Here is a 19,327-nt window from a genome sequence, read left to right on the forward strand (position 1 = left end):
GCCCTCAGGAACAACTTTAAAGTCAAAATAGGAAGAAAGAGGTGAAAAAAGTTCACTTAAGACAGAGGTTTGTCTGTTTTATTTACATTCAATTTCTTGAAAATTCAAGTTCTTTAAGATATAAACTGACCAATCAGATGCCTCAATAACAGTAGGTGGAGCCGCTCAAAGAATTTTTTCGTCGCCCGCTTTCCAGGGGATGATGTGTAAACTTCAAACAAGCTCCCTCCTAATTGGGAAGAGGGGTTGCCATAGAAACAGTGACTCACACTGATCAATCACTATATATTGATGATGTCTGGCGCCGGCATGGCGGCGTTCGTATCACAAAAAAATGGCAACTGAATTGACTTTGTTTGGGCCCGAAGTCAGCAATTTTCTGTAGATGACGTCACGCTCACGCAGTTCTTTATCCATTGTTTCTAACTCAGATTGATGTCCACATTTCAGAATTATTGAGAGCACTAAACCAATTTCAATATTTTAAGAAGTATTTGAAGGGGCGTGGCATCAGAGAAATAGAGAATGGGTTTTTGGTAGAAGAAGAGCAGCTGGCGGTGGGAGCGAGGAGCTGTGGACATTTGTTCAACACAAAACACTACGAGGACATTCAGTACCGAAGAAGTTGTGGAGAGAAATCACCCAAACGGTGTCTGTGAGGAGGACGCCTGTTGTTAATGTTGATTCCCACAATGCTTAGAGAAAGTGACAGCCAGAGGATTATCTCTCCATGTCCTTGGAAGCATAAAAAAATAAAAGACAGCCTGTCTCGCTCTCATTTCATCTCCACAAGACGAGAGTATGAAAATCCAGAATCAAACATGGTTTGAATTGCAGGATTTTACGTCTGAATCCCTGAAACCGGAAGTGACCGGCAGGTATGACGGATGCAAAGGTGTTCATAACCTCGTTTCCACTGTAAGGAGTGGTCCATAACCGGAATTTAATGTTGTTTAAAAGAAGATTTTAGCTAAGAAGAATACCGCCATAAAATGCTCACAAACGTTGGAAACCATCGTGGAGCGAGTTACGGTTCGACTTGGAGGAACCCATGAAAATTGACCTGGATGAGAGACTATTCTGCCACAAAGCAGTATCTGCCTGTGCCTAAACAATAATCTCTAATTGGACGTTCCCGGGCCAAGGACACACTCCCTCGGCCAAACAAAAACAAATCCGCTCAAAGTCGATAAGCAGAGCCGGTTGTCATGGAAACCATCATTCCTCCAGTCTCCATGACCCTTTCTCCAGATTTCAACGCCTTGGTGACTCTCTAGGCTCCCTCTGTTTGTGAATCAATGTCGATTAATCTCAATGTGTTTTATTTGTACTTCAATCTGTGCCGTTCTACTGCGACTGATCCAAGATGTTTGATTCTTGAAATCATATCCTGTATTCTCTCTGGTGCCGCCAGAATTTTGTGGCTGTCGCCCATTTCTGAGCAACTTGTCTTTGGATGTGTTGCCCTACCACCACCAGTTTCCCCTTGTAGGATTAATCAAGTTTTTATCTATCTGAAACATTAGTTTAAATGAGCGCTATATTGGCGCTTTTATCACTTTCTTTCAATCAACAGGTGGCTTTAGTGGCTCCGGCCCAAATATTGTGTTCCCCTCTTTGTGGACCTACAACCGGTACTGTTTAATGGGTCCATTTTACAATGGAAACACTCAAAATACCTTACCGCTCAGTGGAAACGAGGCTTATGTTGACGTATTTTTGGATTACAAGTAGCTCCAGAGTGGTAGTAGTCACAGCAGGAAAAAAATGCTTAATAACGAAGAAAAAATCCTATTAAAGTCACACTTTTGCTTCTGAACTACTCTGCCAAGCCCAGCATATTGTTGGGTGCATTCCAAATTCTTCCCTTACCCTAATTTATCCCTCCAAACGGAGGGATATGAAAAAATAGTGGATAATACTGTTTTTTGGACACAACTTTCTTTCGATGACGTCATCAAAAATTCCCGGTCCGCTATCGTTAGCGCGGAGCTTCCAGCACTTGAATATATATAACAGCGGTTTTATGACTTTAAAAAGGTTGAACTACAATCAAAAGTCATAACTTACTTTTAAATGTAAACTTCGGTGTCTCCGAGCGCATCCACGTGAAGAAAAGTGCTTCTCAGTGACGCGGTTTACCCTCACAAACAGAGGACGTTAGACGTCTGTTTGGAGGGTGAAATTTAGAGAAATAATAATCTCGGACACACCTCCACTTAAACTGCCACTTCAAATGAAGGGGAAGGGAGAAGGGAAGAATTTGGATTGGGCCTTGCATTCCACCGAACGCGTTTCACGCTCCAAGTTTTCCTCCAGTGGCGTTCTATCGATACGCGCCAAATTCAACGCTTGTCCAAAAATGTGTCCATAAACTAGAGAAGGATCCAATTCTCCAGGTTTGTTTTTGACGCCATCCGCTGATCAGACTGAGTGGTGCCTTTTCTTTTACTTTGATACTTAAACACACACCCACAGTGCCCCCTGGTGGTTGTTAGTGGGCAAATAATGAATATATGAGCCAACTTAAATTTTTAAAAATCAGATATATGACTAAGCTATGCAAAAAATGTGACTTATTCTTGGGCGTACAAACATTTTCGACTGACATTTTTAAGCTTTTTCCAATGTCGCCCTGCAGAAAGGAAGGTTTGAAATCATTAATGTTTGTTCCTTTTCACCCAGTTTACTAAAACAATAAAACAGAGATGCAAAAATGATTTAGCCAATTGTGAAAGTTACATCCCACAAGCAAGAAAATCAGAGGCCCAACCGATGCCGGCGGTTTGAACCCTGAAGATAAATTTCACAGTCAGTGCTCGTACCCTGAGGAACCTGCGAGCCGCTTCTCCACAGTCACCCCTGGATGCACCCACTGTGGAAAATCCAGACTGACAGGAGAAAAGCCACGCAGCTATATTTAACTTGGCTGCATTGGCGTTCATTTGCGAATGCCTACCACGGTTGTGCTTGATGAGCACGGAAAGAACACTTGAAGGGAAGTCGGTATCTTCTTGGAAATCTCTGTACTGTAGCCTGCAGTAAGTCTCCTCACCACTAGATTAATCCAAATGAGTCCCAGCTGGCATTTAATCACAGCTTGATAGTCTATGTGTAAGTAACCACTTTAAAATGAGACAGCTTCAGTAGCTCTGCTTAACTCTGCAGCAGATTTGGCTCAGAGCTCCCCGTTTACTCACAAACCCGCGCTGAGCTTCCTGAGGGAAGTCCACGGACCATTGGCGGTGCGTCCCCTCATAAACCGTGGCCAGGATCCAGGACTCGGATGAGTAACCCCCAGGACGGCGCAGGCGAGCCTGAACGCTGTTCAAATACGCACGGAGGCGCTCTTGCATCACAAGAGCCGCCTTTCATCCATAAAATGGGGAGAGATTACATCCATCTGGGATGAAAACGGTAGAAGGGGGCCGGGATGTGAGGTAGGACGACTCCCCCGAATCTCAGAGAGGCCAAACCGTCATCTGCTGGCGGCGAAGATAAGAGCATCTGGATAGCGGTGATGCGGCGCCGCAGGTGTTTCTTTCTCTGCATCAGAAAAAGGTTATCTGGCTTGATCCCATTCAGCTGCTGCTTTGTGTTTTTCTGAGACAATTAAAAACAAAGGAGTCAGCTGCTGTCATGCAGACTTTTTTTATTTTAAATTACAAGATTTTTGAACCGATCCCCTTCTCAAAAATATTTGAGCATCAGGGATAGAGACAGACGAGGACATGTGTGCTCAAATGAAGCAGATTTGAAGCGTTTAAGACATCTCTGCCTCTGGTGATCCCCCACCACACACAGCTGCAAGCTTTGTTCAGCTCATTTAATGCAGTCCGGTCAGTGTTTCTAGCTCAAAATGGCAGAAATGTGCATTTTTAATGCTCAACCTCGCCGTTTATCCCACAGCAGCGCCAGAAGTGACTCCAGCTTGTTAGAGAAATTACTCAAATTACAACAACTGTTGACTAAAAAATGCAACACATACACGTGGAAAAAAATAGAATAGAAATGATGTTCATAATTTGTACTGGAATGATTTCCTGAATCAGAAACATCCTGCATGATCTCAGGTCTCTGACTTCTAAAACATCCACACTCACAGCTCCTAACTCTTAACAGATTGGTATGGATTTAAATTTTTATTCTTTAAAAGACAATTACAGCTCCTTTAAATTATTCATGCTTGATCGGGAATCAAAATGACCTTTTAAAGAGAGAAAAATGTCTTTCAGCTGTTATTCTGGCTATTTTTCTTTCTTTAAAACCATAAACTTCCCTAAAAGAGGCTTAAATATGAATACAGCTTTTTATTTAAGTTTTTGTCCATTTCTTGTCTGTTTTTTAGACAGAAATGTGTCATATGAGAGAACTTTTTTTAACTGAACAGCTAAAGCTTCATAAAGTCCTCGTTCAGAAGCTCTGATACATTTGTGTTGTTCAGGAAGTGACAGCCTGCTCACGCAGACCTTCTTCTGCTGGTTTTTCTTTTTTTTTTCCTCCTCATCCCCGCTCTTCAGCTCCACTCAGCAGGAGAGTAATAATGGACACCCACTCCATTAGGAGCATGTTACCTTTTTACTCCCTGTCATCTATTTATTCTGCTACTTTTCAATCTCTGCCTCTGTTCGCTGTTTTCCCTCCATTTTCATAACAACCGCCCCGCTCGAGTCCATCACTCGGAGCCGGCTCCTTATTCCTCCCAAATTGGATGAAAGATTAGAGGAACTAAGCTTGTTTTTTAGCTGGAAATATCACAGGTCTCCAACATTTTTCAGCATTAAAATGACTATCCTTAGATAATCCAGATTATCCTGCAGATCTGCGTTTCATCAGGTAATATTTGGATCAGATTTGGAGTTTTACTTCTTGTTAATGCAGACACAGTTCAGTTGGTAGAGGAAGTTATCTTCATCTTCAAATTCCCTTTTTCCCTCAGGATACTTTAGTTCCAAAACTATATGGAGAAAATCAAGATTTTTTTTTTCACTTTGGATCAGATCACATCTTTAACCCAAGGGCAGATTCTTAAGGTGCAGTCACACCGAACGCGTGGCGGAGGCGGCCAGTTTCAATGTTAAGTCAATGGAACAGAGACGATCTGAAGTCTGGCGACGCGATTTGAGCGACTGGTGCGGCGTGAAGGTCTACCAGCTGCTCAATTTTTAGCGACGAGGTGCGAATCAGGCAGTCAAAATCTAAATACCTGAAGTTTGAAAGGTCGCTGCATCACATCCTCCAATCAGGAACTCAGCTTTGGGCATGTGACGTTTTCAGTGAAAGGAAAAAGCTCTCCTTATTTTTTATGGGATTAATACTAAGAGAGCCTTCAAGCTCAGCCACAGAGACACAGAAACACAGAGGAAGTGGCTGTCGTACAGACACAGCCTCCTGAAAATCTTTTGTTATTAATCATACAAACCCAAACATGGAGACATGATTACTGATGTTTTCTTAGAACTCTTCATAATAAATAAACTTTATTTCTCAACATCATTTGTGTCTTCCGCACATTTTAAATGAGATATCCACAGACACTTTTCCTTATAGCGATCATACTGAAAACATTAACTGGTAGCTCCTCCCACATGCAGCCGCAGCGTGAGGCTCAGGAACAAATTCGTTTGACAGTCGACGAGCAGCGAACTTGTAGCGCAACAAAAGAGGGGCGGGGCCCGCAAATTTGTCACGCCAAACGTGTTCGGTGTGAATGCAACTTTAAACTAAGATGAATGTTTTTAGCTAAGTAATTATTTTATCCATTTACTTATTTATTTACATGTTAATAGTAAAGTACATGCAATATGACAGATGTGGTGGATAGTAATATTAAATAAAACAATAGCAACAACATCAAAAATAATACAGACACATGTAGGCAGGCAGAGGATTTGTTTTTTTAAGCCTGCAGTTCTTAAAACACAAAAAAAGACAGTGAAACAAGCAAAATAAAAAAATAAAAACGAAAATAATAAACAAAATGAAAAAAATCGAATACCAAATATTAATATTATTTATATGTTAATAGTCTTAATGTTGTTACACCTCTCATACTGCATTTGGATCATGAAGAAAATATCACCTTACGTTTCAAAAAGAGGCTAAACTTGTACTTCAAAGATGAAAATCAAGTTTTATTATCTGATCTTTCTCCTGTAAATGGTGGAAGACATTGGAAGAAATCCCTTTAGTAAATTTTCATGATTTTTTAAAACAGTTTAATCATATTTATGATAAATATTTGAGACAAAATGGTGGAATTCTCCTTTTTAGGTTGTTTGGTTTTATTTACAAACTTTCTAGAAATTATCTCAAAGGAAAAAACATATATGTGTTTTTAAACTTGATCTCACAATAAATATGACAACAATACACATAATATCTATTTTGTTTAGATATTTTTATTAATGTTCCACATTCAGACTAAGATTGTCCATTTAGAACTTTTTTGGGTTTGATTAAAGTGCAGGATGAATGAAATTCAGGAAATAATTTTATTTACTACCAACTGAAAACATTGGATGAGCCCCTTTATTCTGTTTTTCCTCTCAAATCAATATTGTGTCTTTAATGCAACCACAGCACTGATGAGAAAATGGAGAGCAGCTTTCAGGTCAGCAGAAGAAAGAAACCAAACACTAAAGAGGGAGAATCGCCGAGCAGCAAATCCTTCTGTCTGAGAAGTTTAGTTACTGAAAGTGTAATTTCATTAAGACGCGTCGTTTGATGCGTGTAAGCGTCTCCACATTATAGATGAAGACGTTATGAACAAGGAAGTGAAGCGATCAAATTCAGGAACAAACTCACCTTAAGAAGAATCACTGAAGAATTAAAGCCAACTCGCCAGTAAAGCAGGTCAAGTTCACAGAGTCCGTCGCCATGGTTACCGACTCCACATTTGGGGTTCTGAATTTTTTTTTCCCTCAATTTCTCCTCATCGGTGGATTACAACCCATGTTTTCTGTTTGTTTGGAGCATCAGACGCTGCTGCGTTGAGTGGAGATCCAGGTAGTGATGAGGAACAAAGTGGTTTTCTCATTGTTTCCATGAATCCACACTTTCCTGACTTTGAGGTGAGGAGGCGCCTGAATGGACAATATCATCACACGCTCCTAATAGAGCAGTCTTTCATTACTTTGTGTCGTGTGCCACAGGAAAATTGCAGTGGACCTCGTTACGTTGGTCCCCCGCTGTCGCCGGACTCATTAGACTTCCTGTGAATTAACTCTCTGCCCTCTTTTGTAATGAGTCCATTAACGCTTAAAAAACATGGGTTTTATTTCACATTTGAGTGAAAAGTCGCCTTCTTAATGATTTCCAGAATGTAAACAAATTAAACAAGAGCAGCGTCTGTTTTCAAACATGCTCCACATGATGGCTGCAGAGTGGATAAAGATGGACGAGCTCTCGGTGCCACTTGACATGGCATTTGGTGGATAACAATGAGGGCTCTTGAGAGGAGAAGGCTAACAGAGAGCTGTAAACACACACAAGGACGTACAGCCGTCCTTCTGCATCCAGGCTAATGATGACTCGGCATTTGTATCGTTCTGAATAGAGAAAAATGGTCTCCATCAATTAGAGCTGCCATAGTCGACTAATCACTGATTATTTTTTCAGATTAGTCGACTTATCAGGTTATGAGCAAACTGGATGTAAAGCAGACATCTAAATCATCAATAGGTTTAAACTAACAAAAAAGTAGATGTACACCATTAACTGTGATAATGCTTGTGTGAATGCTGTAAGCTGAATTAGGCCGAATTAAGATGCTAGTGACAATTTCTAAAGATGCTAAGTTGATAGCTAAAAAAGATTAATTTAGGCCTAAAAAAAAAAAAAAAACTAAATTAGCCAAAACAGCTAGAATGCAGCTGAAGTATTAGCTATACTCCAAAATAACTGACAAAAAACTGAAAAAAGCCTAAGTTAGCCATAATAGCAAATGCAGCTGAAATATTAGCGAAATACCAAAATACCCCCCCCCACCAAAAAAAAATCAAAATTAGCCATAATAGCTTGAATGTTGCTGACATATTAGCTAAACTCCAAATTTGTCTAAAAAATGAAAAAAAGATTAAATTAGCCATAATAGCTAGCATGCAGCTGAAATATTAGCTAAACACCAAAGTGGCCCAAAAAACAAAAAAAAATCTAAATTAGCCAAAAATAGCTAGTATGAAGCTAATATATTAGCTAAACTCCATAGTAGCCTTAAAAACTGAAAAAATACCTAATTAGCCATAATAGCTAGCATGAAGCTAAAATATTAGCGAAATACCAAAATACCCCCCCCACCCCAAAATCTAAATTAGCCATAATAGCTTGAATGATGCTGACATATTACCTAAACACGAAATTATCCTAAAAAAACAAAAAAAATAGTTATGCCAAAACAGTTAGTATGAAGCTGAAATATTAACTAAACTCCAATTTGTCTAAAAAAAATGAAAAAAAAGATTAATTAGCCATAATAGCTTGAATGTTGCTGACATATTAGCTAAACACGAAATTAGCCTAAAAAACAAAAAAAATAGTTATGCCAAAACAGTTAGTATGAAGCTGAAATATTAACTAAACTCCAATTTGTCTAAAAAAAATGAAAAAAAAGATTAATTAGCCATAATAGCTAGCATGAAGCTAAAATATTAGCTAAACACCAAAATGGCTCAAAAAACAAAAAAAAAATCTAAACCAGCCAAAATAGCTAGTATGAAGCTAAAATGTTAGCTAAACTCCATAGTAGCCTAAAAAACATAAAAACGACTAAGTTAGCCATACTAGCTAGCATGTAACTGACATATTAGCGAAGTACCAAAATAGCCCCCCCCCAAAAAAAAAATCTAAATTAGCCATAATAGCTTGATTGTTGCCAACATATTAGCTAAACACTAAATTAGCCAAAAAAAAAATAAATTAGCCATAATAGCTAGCATGTAGCTTAAATATTAGCTAAACTCCAAAATAGCATAAAAAAAAAAATGTTATAAATACAAAAATAGTCCAAAAACTTTTAACTCTGCACTCACACTGCATCCACTGGTGCGGTCCAGATGACTCACGTTGGCTCGGCTCTGCTGACGACCTCCTGAGACTCCGAACTTACGTAGATTCACACCATAACCCGCCGTTCATGTAGGAAACACCAGTATACAGACCCTCATTCTGCTGTGATTTTGGATTATATTGATTGATTGATTGATTGGTTTATTTTAAGCATAGATTGTGAAAAATACAGAACAAAACAAATATTTTAAATTCAGAAAAAATGAAAAGCATTGATTAGAAAATAGAAAACAAACTATATTCACAACACTTGTGTTAAATAACCGATGTGACGCTCTCCTACACACTGTGACCGCGTATCACATGATGTTTACACCACGGGGAAAACGGTGAGGATAGCGGAACATTTAGTTTTTAGAAAATATACCGGATGCCGAGAGATTCTACGATTGACTTTCCCTTCGATTCGGTTCAAACATTGATTTTTGGGTCACAGTTTTGTTTCAATAGATGATTTGTGTTTTGCAAAACAACAACAACTGTAATTTGCTTTTAACTTACATAAAGTGTCGACTATCACCTCAAGTCTGCTTCAGAATCCGCTTGATTAATTGTGTAAACGGTTACAGTAAAACCAACTTTGTTTGCACTTAAGATAAGAAACAGACGACACTAAAAGTTTCAGTTTTAACACATTTAAATATCTTATCACTCTTTTTGTTTTAGATCCATATGTGAAGATCCACCTGATGCAAAACGGCAAGAGGCTGAAGAAGAAGAAGACGACAATCAAGAAGAACACCCTGAACCCTTACTACAACGAGTCCTTTAGCTTCGAAGTCCCGTTTGAACAAATCCAGGTATCCCTCCTCCTTTTACTCCTCACATCCAGACAATTATGGAACATTTGGTTTAAGCAAATTTGTTCAACAGCAGTTTGCCGCGCATTAGCATTGATAAGTGAGAGCTCATTTAGCAAATAATCAGTTTAGTGGTTTTTCATCATAACAGTATAATCAAAGTCAATTCAGCTTAAATCAGCTTCAGTTTTACAATTTGTCAAGCCAATTCCTTAGTGGATGTGATTCTCTGCACTCGTTATTGCCTGTGGCATTTATTCCTGCAGTGATTAGCGTGCACATCATCGCAGAGCTGGATGTTCGTACAGCGACAATTACGAGTCTTTTTTAGAGAAGAAGCGAGAAAATGAACGTGTAAACTCAAAAAGATGAAAAACACAAGTTAGATTCATAAAGACGCAAATCACAGGGTTCATGTTTCACGTCAGCACTCTGGCATTGATTGACTCGTAAACCTGTCGTGGAGTTTGAATTATTGAACGCTTGAAAGGTTATTTAACACTTAAAAACAGTCGTTTGACTTTGACAGAGCAAACGCTCTGAGCTGGTGTAAATGTTGAACTAATGAGCTGTTTAAACATCCTCTTTATCAGCGAAGGCTGAAAACCAACACAGCCGTGGGGCTCTGCAGTTACACACTGTGTTGCTTTAGGTCACAACAGTTCTATTCTGCTGCTCCGTTTATCCTGTTTATCCAGGTAACATGCAGCTTCTGTGTTTATGGAAATAAATAAACATATAAATAAATAAATGAAATGCATTTATAGAACAAAAAAAAGGGTAAAAATATGATTTTTGTCTCTAATCTGCTTTGATTTTATCCTTATAACATTAACAACTTTATGAAAATCAACTCTATAAACAGATGGTTAAATACAATGGAGTATTATGGCCTCCCAAAAAGAAAAAAGTTATATTTCCAGATTAAAATTGTAAATTTAAGAGTTTATTCTTGTACATTTATGACTTGAGGGTCAACAAAAAAAAGAGGATCACAGTTTCTGTTTCCAAGACGAGATCTCCTCCAAGTCCGTGTAACGCTTCAGCTTACAGAGGTCCAGTTTCTGACAAATTCTTCTTTCAGAATTCAGAATTTCTTTATGAAACCTTGAACCTTTCTGGAAGTAAAACTTCACGAAATTCTCCATATCCTTCATCTTCTAACACGGCTATAAAAAAAACAGAAAAACGTTACGGTCTTTTCTCATAAATTTCTGACTTTCTCTTTCAGAAATTTATGACTTTTTTTCTGATAAATGTTCCTATTTTTAAGTTGTAACTTTACAAGATTTAAAATAATAAATGTGTTACTTTTAAAATCATAAATATATCATTTTATTCTGGTAAATCAACAGTTGACTTTTTCTAAATGTATGACTCTTTTTCCTTAAAAGGAATATATTTTTCTCACAAATTTTACTTTTTTCTCGTAAACATTTGTGTTTTTTTAAGTTGTGAATTTACTAGCTTTAATATCATAAAAGTATTCCTTTCACTCTGGTCATTTAACAGTTGTGACTTTTTTTCCTATAAATTTATATATTTTTTTCTGTAAATGTAAGACTTTTTTATCGTAAATTTATTTGTTTTTTTTAAAGTCGTAAATCTACAACTTTACTCTGGTAATTTAAAAGTTATGTCTTTTTTTCGTGAATATACTTTTTTAACAGTATTTGATTTTAAATCTCATAAATTTATAATTTCTTCCTTGTATATGTAAATTGTTTGAACTTGTACATTTAAAAAGTTTGAAATCATAACTTTAGTCCTAAATGAACACGCAGGATTTCTTTTCTCAGCTTTTTTCCTGTAAACATACGACATTTTTCCTATTTTTTACTTTTAAATGTACTTTTTTTTAACTTATAAATGTATGAGATTTATTTTGGTAATTTAACAATTTACTTTTTTTTCTATAAATGTCTTACTTTTTCCCCGTAAAAGTGCGTGTTTTAAAGTTGTTAATTGACCAGATTTAAAGTCATAAATGTTTTATTTTTTAAAGGCGTAAATCTGAAACATGTTTCTGGTAATTTAACAGGTTTGACTTTCTTCCTGTAAATTTTGACTTTTTGTAAATGTACGTGTTTTAAAGTTCCAAATTTTCTAAATTTGTTAAATTAAAATTTTTAGATCTAAAAATTTATTCTGGTAATTTAACAGTTAAAATGTATAAATAATAAAATAAATGTATTACTTTTAGATTTGTAAATCTTTGACTTTATCTCTTATAATTTAACAGTTTTGCATTTTTTTCTAGTACAGTTATGAGTTTAGTCGTAATTCATTTTTTATTTTGTATATTTTCAGTAATACTCCGTCGTAGTTGAAAATTAGTCAAAACAGCTTCGATGTTCTATTTCAGAGCCTCATTCAGAATTCAAAATCTGAAACCTTAAAGTTGCAAAACCCCCAAAATATTCTTCCTTTAAGCAGTTAAATCAGATTCCTCAGTTCTTTGAATCCGCCGACCGTCGAACACAAACGAAGGAATTCCGTTCCCGCCTGCAGCTCCTCAGCCTTCTCGCCCTTCAATAATTCAGACGCGTCTAAAGCGCCGCAGTGATAGTCGTCGTTTTTGAAGACTCATTTTGTTGAGTGATGGCTTCGACTGAGCTGTGCGTCCTGCAGCTACTTCTGAGGAGAAAACTCCAGTTGAGTTTTTTTTTCTTCTCTTAAACGTCAAGAAGCAGAAACAAAATGTTCTGTTCTGTGAGGCCTTTTATACCAAATGATTTACATCCTAAAAGTTTGTGCTCTTCAGATTAAAAGTTTTATAATTTGATCATTTAATTCATGTAGCGTTCTGGGGGAGGGGCCGAGTTACCAGCCCATCGTTCTCTGATACTTGAGATCATTTGTTCCATAACTCATCAGGAACTCCATAAAAAGTTAATTCTATTACTGTTTTTTAACAGTAATCTCGAGTTATCTGAAAATATCAAAAATATAAATACTCATAAATTCAAACCAAAAGAATGCTAAGTTTGTAATCATTGACTGTAGATGAGAACTGGACCGAGAGAGTGTGACATCATCCATAGAAGATGATTTACTTCTGGCTCCAACGACATGAAGTCAATTCAGTGGCCATTTTCTCACAATATGAACTTTTCCGTGTTGGAGCCAGACGTCAGTAAGCAATGATTGGTTTAAATTGATCTGGTTCATCGTTTCTATGGAAACCACTCTCGCCAATCAGGAGTGAGCTTGTTTGAACCCCAAAGCGAGCTACACAAAATCTGTCAACGTTAAGGGCCGGCAAGCTCCACCTACTTTTATTGAGGCATCTGATTGGTCAGTTTATAACTTAAACTAAAGAAAAAAATGTTATAAAAAAACAGCAAAGGATTATTAAGAGCATTTAAAAGAAGTAGCTCAGTAAGAATGGTTATTCTGACAATTAGAACGACTGAGCTGATTTTGGCTTCTTCAAACCACTTCCTGTTTGTTACGATAACACTGGAAACAACAACAACAGAATATAAACGTAGTTTGATATCTTCTGGACGCGGTAATTGTTGTTATCACAGTTTAGTGCAGGTCTCAAAGAAGATTCTGCTGATAATCCAGTCAAATTTTGCTTCGCTAAGCACTTTGAAAGTCCCCCTTAAATCACAGCTCACCCCAGCAGCCTCATTCTCCGTTTCATTACTCACCGCATTATTCCTGCCGTTTGAAACGCAGCGCTCCGAGCCGGCGGAGGTGGCAGCAGCTCCATCTTAGCCTGGATCGAAACTTAATCAGGCCACTTTGTGCTCTAATTCATATTCTGCTCCAGAGGCGGACGGCCCGGTCACTCCTCTCTGCAGCACCAGAGTCGGACCTCTGGGCCATCAAACCTCTGAAAATAACCGCTCCTGTTAATTATCCCCGTCTGAAGGAGCGGCTCCTGTCTGCGGCGCTTATTATTACTCAAACGTGTGCATGAGTCTACGCCGATTCACTGAAATGATGGAAACTCTGTAATCTGTGGTCATCAAAGCTTCTACAACTAGTTTGAGTTTGGATTCAACAGTTTATACGACCAAATGACTGGTTGGTCTAAACTCATGACACAATTTTTACATTTTTTATCTGAAGTTTTTCTTCAGTGTTTTTGTCAATTTCTTAAAATGTTCTCTTAAGCTAAATTAGCATTTTTAATTTCAAAAACTGTTTATATTTCAAAACCGTCTTTCCCATTTTATATCTAAACAGGATTTTTTTTATTAATAGAACTGAAAATATTTGATTTAATCAAATAACTTATTGATAACATAATTAATTTATTTAGCTACTTTTCCTGGAAGAACATTTTTACTGCATATTTCTAAAAGTATTTGTACTAATACTGAAAAAAAAAAAAAAGAAACATTCCACTTATAAACCTCTTTTACATAATTTTAATTGTATTTTCACAAAGTCTTTAATTCTATGAACAACTAAATTGTGTTAATCAAAGGCTGCAGTTCCTTGACTCACCTTTAGGGGCCTCCTTCCTTTCAAGAATAGTACTAGGAATCAGAAATAGTGCTGTCATGTGATTAATTTTTTTTGTGTGGTTATTTAATTATTAAATAATCAAATTAATCAATTTTAATCACAAACATTTTAAACCCCAAATTGCTATAAAAATCCTCATTTAGATGTTTTCATTGAAACTATAATCCAAACTCATTGACATTTTTGCCCAGTAAAAGATCAAACTACAACAAAAATAATTAATTTTATGAAGTCAACCTCTACTTTTACACAAACAAGGGTCATTTTTTAAATCTGGACTTGTTTGGGTTAGTTCTGTAAAGAATACTGAGAAAGAGAAAAATAAATTACATGTGGAGTTCCCCAAGGCTCTATCCTGGGGCCACTTCTGTTTAATATCTACATGCTCCCACTGGCCCAGGTTATAAAGAACGACAACATTAGTTATTATAGCTACGCAGATGACACACAGATATATATTAAAATGACATCAGGAGACCGAAACCTGTACAGGCTCTTGTTAAGAGAATTGAGGACATTAATGACTGTAACTTACTTTAGTTATAAAAAAAAACTGAGGTTATTGTCTTTGAGGCTAAGGAAAAAGGGTTTGAAAATGAGATTAACACAATAAAAAAAAAAAAAAATTAAGCACCAATTTGTCTGTGATAATTGTTCATAATTGACGCGATAATTTGACATCCCAAATCAAAAATAAATAAATTTTGGTCTTCTTTTTAAAGATCCACTCCAAGATAAATTGTGTTCTCGTGGCATATTTCTGATGATGTTGGGCAAATATGAAGAAAATTAAGCTTAGAATTGCATTTCTAAGTATTTCTTTATTCAAACTGTTATGAGTCAGGAGCAGATGAAAAAATGTCATTTAAAAAGCACAAGTTCCCTTCTCTGAGCTCTCAGCAACAGGAAGAGGAAGTGGGGACATGCCAACAGTCCCGCCCACAAGGCAAAGGGGAATTTCTAATGAACTCGTGCCACTCTGCAGAAATTATGTCCCAGAAAACGACAGGTTTTTTTAGATTTAGGATAAAAACGGCATAATTATTATTATTAAAAGACCACTGGGAACACTTTAAAAATAGACTAAAAGATTACTTAAATAGAATACAATCTTTATTAACACTTTTGACAAATAAATTAAATATTTTTACCCATAACCTTTTTTTACATCAAGTATCTGTATTTTTAGGAAATAGTCAATTCTTTCTCATCCATATCTTATCAAAGGCTGCAGTTCTTTGCCTCACCACTAGGGGCTTCCTTTAAATCAGAAGAGAGGTGGAGCTTGTGTCCATGGTAACAGTTTTCTGAGCGTAAACGAGTCGTATTAAAGATCTTTTTAGACCATATGCAGTCAAATCTGACAAACTTGAACGAGTTTTGTGACCGAAGGAGTTTCTGTCTGTGGTAAACCTGGATTCTTCTCCGCTGTTTCCCCGCCCATCCTCTTCCCTTCTGCAGAAAGTGCAAATTGTTATAACTGTTCTGGACTATGACAAGATCGGTAAGAACGATGCCATCGGCAAGGTATTTGTGGGGCTGAACAGCTCGGGCACGGAGCTGCGCCACTGGTCCGACATGCTGGCCAACCCCAGGAGACCCATCGCCCAGTGGCACGTGCTGAAGCCTGAGGAGGAGGTGGACGCTCAGCTCTCCGTCAAGAAATAGGCAGGGCCCCTTTCAGCAGCCTGCCTTGTAGTACTCTTTAGCCAGTATGTGTAAATACCTCAGTGATATATGGGTCCATCCATGTTAGCCCACCCGTCTCCGCTTCCTGATTTCAGAACCGACTCCCCAGACATGCTCTGTACTTTTTCTGTCCGGTTTGATTCCGTTCCTCTATGATTTCCTCTCGGAGCCCTTAACAACCAAAAGCCCCCTTCTTTTAAGCAATATGATCTGTATAGATAGCGCATGACTGAAAGAGTTTATTGTACCACAGTTGTATATATAAGTAAAAATGATTTCTAGTTTACGTGTTTATATGTTGTTACCGTTTCCTAATCTGTGTATATCTCAATGTTTTTAATAAGATGTTCTATTTTAAATTATGTAAATGCAGATATAGAGGAAAGCCAATATTATATATCCCAGGATTTAAGAATTGTACCTTATTACCTTATTGCATTCCAGAAAATTCAGTGGAGCTTAAAGGACGACGTCCGGGCTTTGAGTTCAATCATTGTAGAAAAGACGGACTCTATTCAGGCAAAACCCGAAAAAGAGGACGAGGCCATTAACTGCTATGGTTCTGTGGGGAAGTGACACAAGCACACGCTTTCTTACCGTGTTTTCTACGTAGAGGACAGGCGGTCAGCGCTTCATTTCTTCATGTTTCGGAGGGCCTCGATCAAAATAAAAGTGACCCGATGTTTGGGGGGAAAAAAAGCACCAAGTTGTAGCCATTGTGTCCTTAAACTCGATCTTTTGTTGGTCCGATCTGAGCAGTTTAAAGCCTTTTCTTTTATGATTTTAAGGGAGATCTGCCTTCAGTCGGAGAAAGAAACATTTCCTTGACGGAGCTTCTAAACACTGCCATTTTCAGGGAGCTGTCGCGCACACTCCCGCTTGCTAGCGGTCGTAGCTTTTGGTTTATCGGGAACAATGTCTTTGGCTGCAGTGGTGCCCTGAATCGCAGTCTTTGCTTTGCGTTGCCTTTCCACAGTGACAATAGAGCTAGCCATGTTTTACTGCCAGTTTCAACTTTTCATGTGGCTGCTGTTTTGCACTGGATGTCTTTGAATTCTTTACCGAGCATTTGCTGACGATTGTCCGCCAGGGATCCTCCGGCCGCGCGAAGATAAAAAAGAAAAAAAGCAATGACAATTCGGCGCAGAATAACCGTAAAAGTTAATGGTCTGCGATTCAGTGTCTTTTACTACGGGTCCAATTAGAAGAATCCATGAACCTCTTGCGTATACTCGATGCTAGCTTCAGGAGGACTTTCTAAGTGTTTTTCAATGTTATTGTGTTGTTGATAGCACTATTATGAAAAAGCTACTTGTCATTCCATAGGAGTCTGAGGACTGCTTTGTGTATCACTGTGACTGCCGTGTGTGCTTCGAGACGTAGATTATCAGTAGGTAGCGAGTTTGTTCCGTAGTGATGTCGTAGCGTTTACTGCCATCCCCCCTTCTACACGCAGCCAAGAGAGGAAAAGTATCCCAGCAGGTTCGCTTCACACAGCATTTTGTTGAGCACTGTGCAATACTCGTATGTCCATCCCATAGTGTTGGCGTGGGTGGCGTCGCCCCAGGAAGTCTCCAGAGGACGGTTAGGACAACAGCACACGTAGATTCCGTTTATGGGTTTCGTTTTCTCCAACAGTTCCAGCATCAGACGCTTCAGGGAGTCTTCGTTTAAACAAAAACAGATCAACGTCCCCTTAAAGATGTAAATACTTTGGAAATAAATGCGGATAGAATAAATATATCTCATCCATTTTACTCTCATTTACGATTCAGAGCGCTTTTATATCCGAGACGAAACTCTGAATGTACAGTACGGACTGTGTTGGTGTAGATTTCTTTAACCGTGAGATGCTTAGTCGTACTTTGGGTTTTTGTTGTTTGAGAAGTATCTTTGGTCATTTTGTTCCTATTTTCCAGGTATTTGTCACAACCCCTTTGGTAGGGTTCATTATGCTTTCAGAGCCTCCGCTCGTTCCACCCGTAGGTCCAACAACTCCTGAACAGCTTCAGATTTCAATGAAGAGCGGCGGAAACGAAGTGTCTGGGGATCCGGTGACGGGCAGCCCTGCAGAACACATCGGATCAGGAGGTGTGTGTCTAAAAAAAAAAAACTACAAAGCCATTATCTGCCTGCAGTGCTGCCCTCATCACCGTTTCCCGCCAAAGTGTGCAGGAAATTTTTACAATCGAGCTCTCTGTGCGACAAGATTCTCTCCAACGAAAAGCCACACTGACCTTTCAAAAGCAAAGCTGTGTAAGTATTAGAATCTGATGCTGTAGAAAGATCCTAGTTGCCTTTGTGTATATCAACTGCCTGCTTGAGTATTTTGTGTGTGGAAGTTTTCTCTGTAATCTTGTAGAACTGTTGGGGTGTTTTTTCCTGCCATATCGCTCGCAGCGACAGCGGGCCGCTGACAAGTTATATTTGCTGTGTATACCTTCATTTTTGATGAGGTGTTTTACAGTTTTCGTTTCACTTTGTGTAGTGATTCACTCTGTGGAGTTTTCTGACTGTTGTTATATAACTTCATATACACAAATGATCAATAAAAATGTTTTATTTCCTGTTGATACAGAAGCCTATCATGTCGTGTTTCCACTCCTTTAACGTTTGGATCTGCAGAATAAAAACCTCTAAGTTCACTTCACTCTGAAAGGTCACTGCTGCCATCTAGAGGATTCTGATGGAACCAACAACTTCAGGAGATTCAAATGGATTCTCACTAAACTGACCTTAGTTTCTCCTGGACACAAACTGTATGGAATTATGAAATAAAATAAATGTTTAGATGAAAAGAAGGTCAAAACTGATTAAATACACCAAATATATTCATGAAACATGCGAAAAAGTATGTTAAGCATGTATGTATTTAAAAGTATTTAATACAACTAGTATTTTATAGCTAGTATGTATTTATAAAGTAACTATTAAAAAGTAAATATATAAAAACTGTTTGAAAGTATATATTTAAACTCATTTAAATAAGTATGTATTTAGACAGTAAGTATTTTAAGTTTTTAAGCAAGTATCTGTAAAGTATTTGAAATGTATTTATAAAGTAAGTATTTAAGCAAGTATGTGTTTATAAAGTATTAAAAAATTATGCATTTTAAAAGTATTTAAAATGATGTATTTAGAAAGTCAGTATTTAAACAAGTATGTTTATAAAGTGAATATTTAAAAAGTATGCATTTTAAAAGTAAGTATAAAGTATGTAATATTCATTTAAAAAGTACATATTTAAAAGCATTTATTTTAAAAGTAAGTGTTTAAAAGTATGTATT

At 37.5% G+C, this 19,327-nt stretch overlaps 1 protein-coding gene across 3 annotated transcripts in view; it reads left to right on the plus strand.

Annotated features, from left to right (window-relative positions):
- The window catches only part of syt1a (synaptotagmin Ia), a 219,143-nt gene extending 200,523 nt beyond the window's left edge, over positions 1-18,620 (plus strand). For 2 of the 3 annotated variants that reach the window (XM_024284355.2, XM_024284339.2), the window contains exons 10-11: positions 9,733-9,866; positions 15,813-18,620. In XM_024284355.2, the coding sequence (XP_024140123.1) occupies positions 9,733-9,866; positions 15,813-16,019 (341 nt within the window). In that variant the 3' untranslated portion in view covers positions 16,020-18,620. The remainder of the gene's footprint in view (positions 1-9,732; positions 9,867-15,812) is intronic. The other variant, XM_024284347.2, reaches the window with a different exon arrangement.
- The last annotated feature ends 707 nt before the right edge of the window (positions 18,621-19,327 follow it).

This window comes from Oryzias melastigma, linkage group LG23 (assembly GCF_002922805.2).
Source record: "Oryzias melastigma strain HK-1 linkage group LG23, ASM292280v2, whole genome shotgun sequence".
In the NCBI taxonomy this organism is placed as follows: Eukaryota; Metazoa; Chordata; class Actinopteri; order Beloniformes; family Adrianichthyidae; genus Oryzias; species Oryzias melastigma.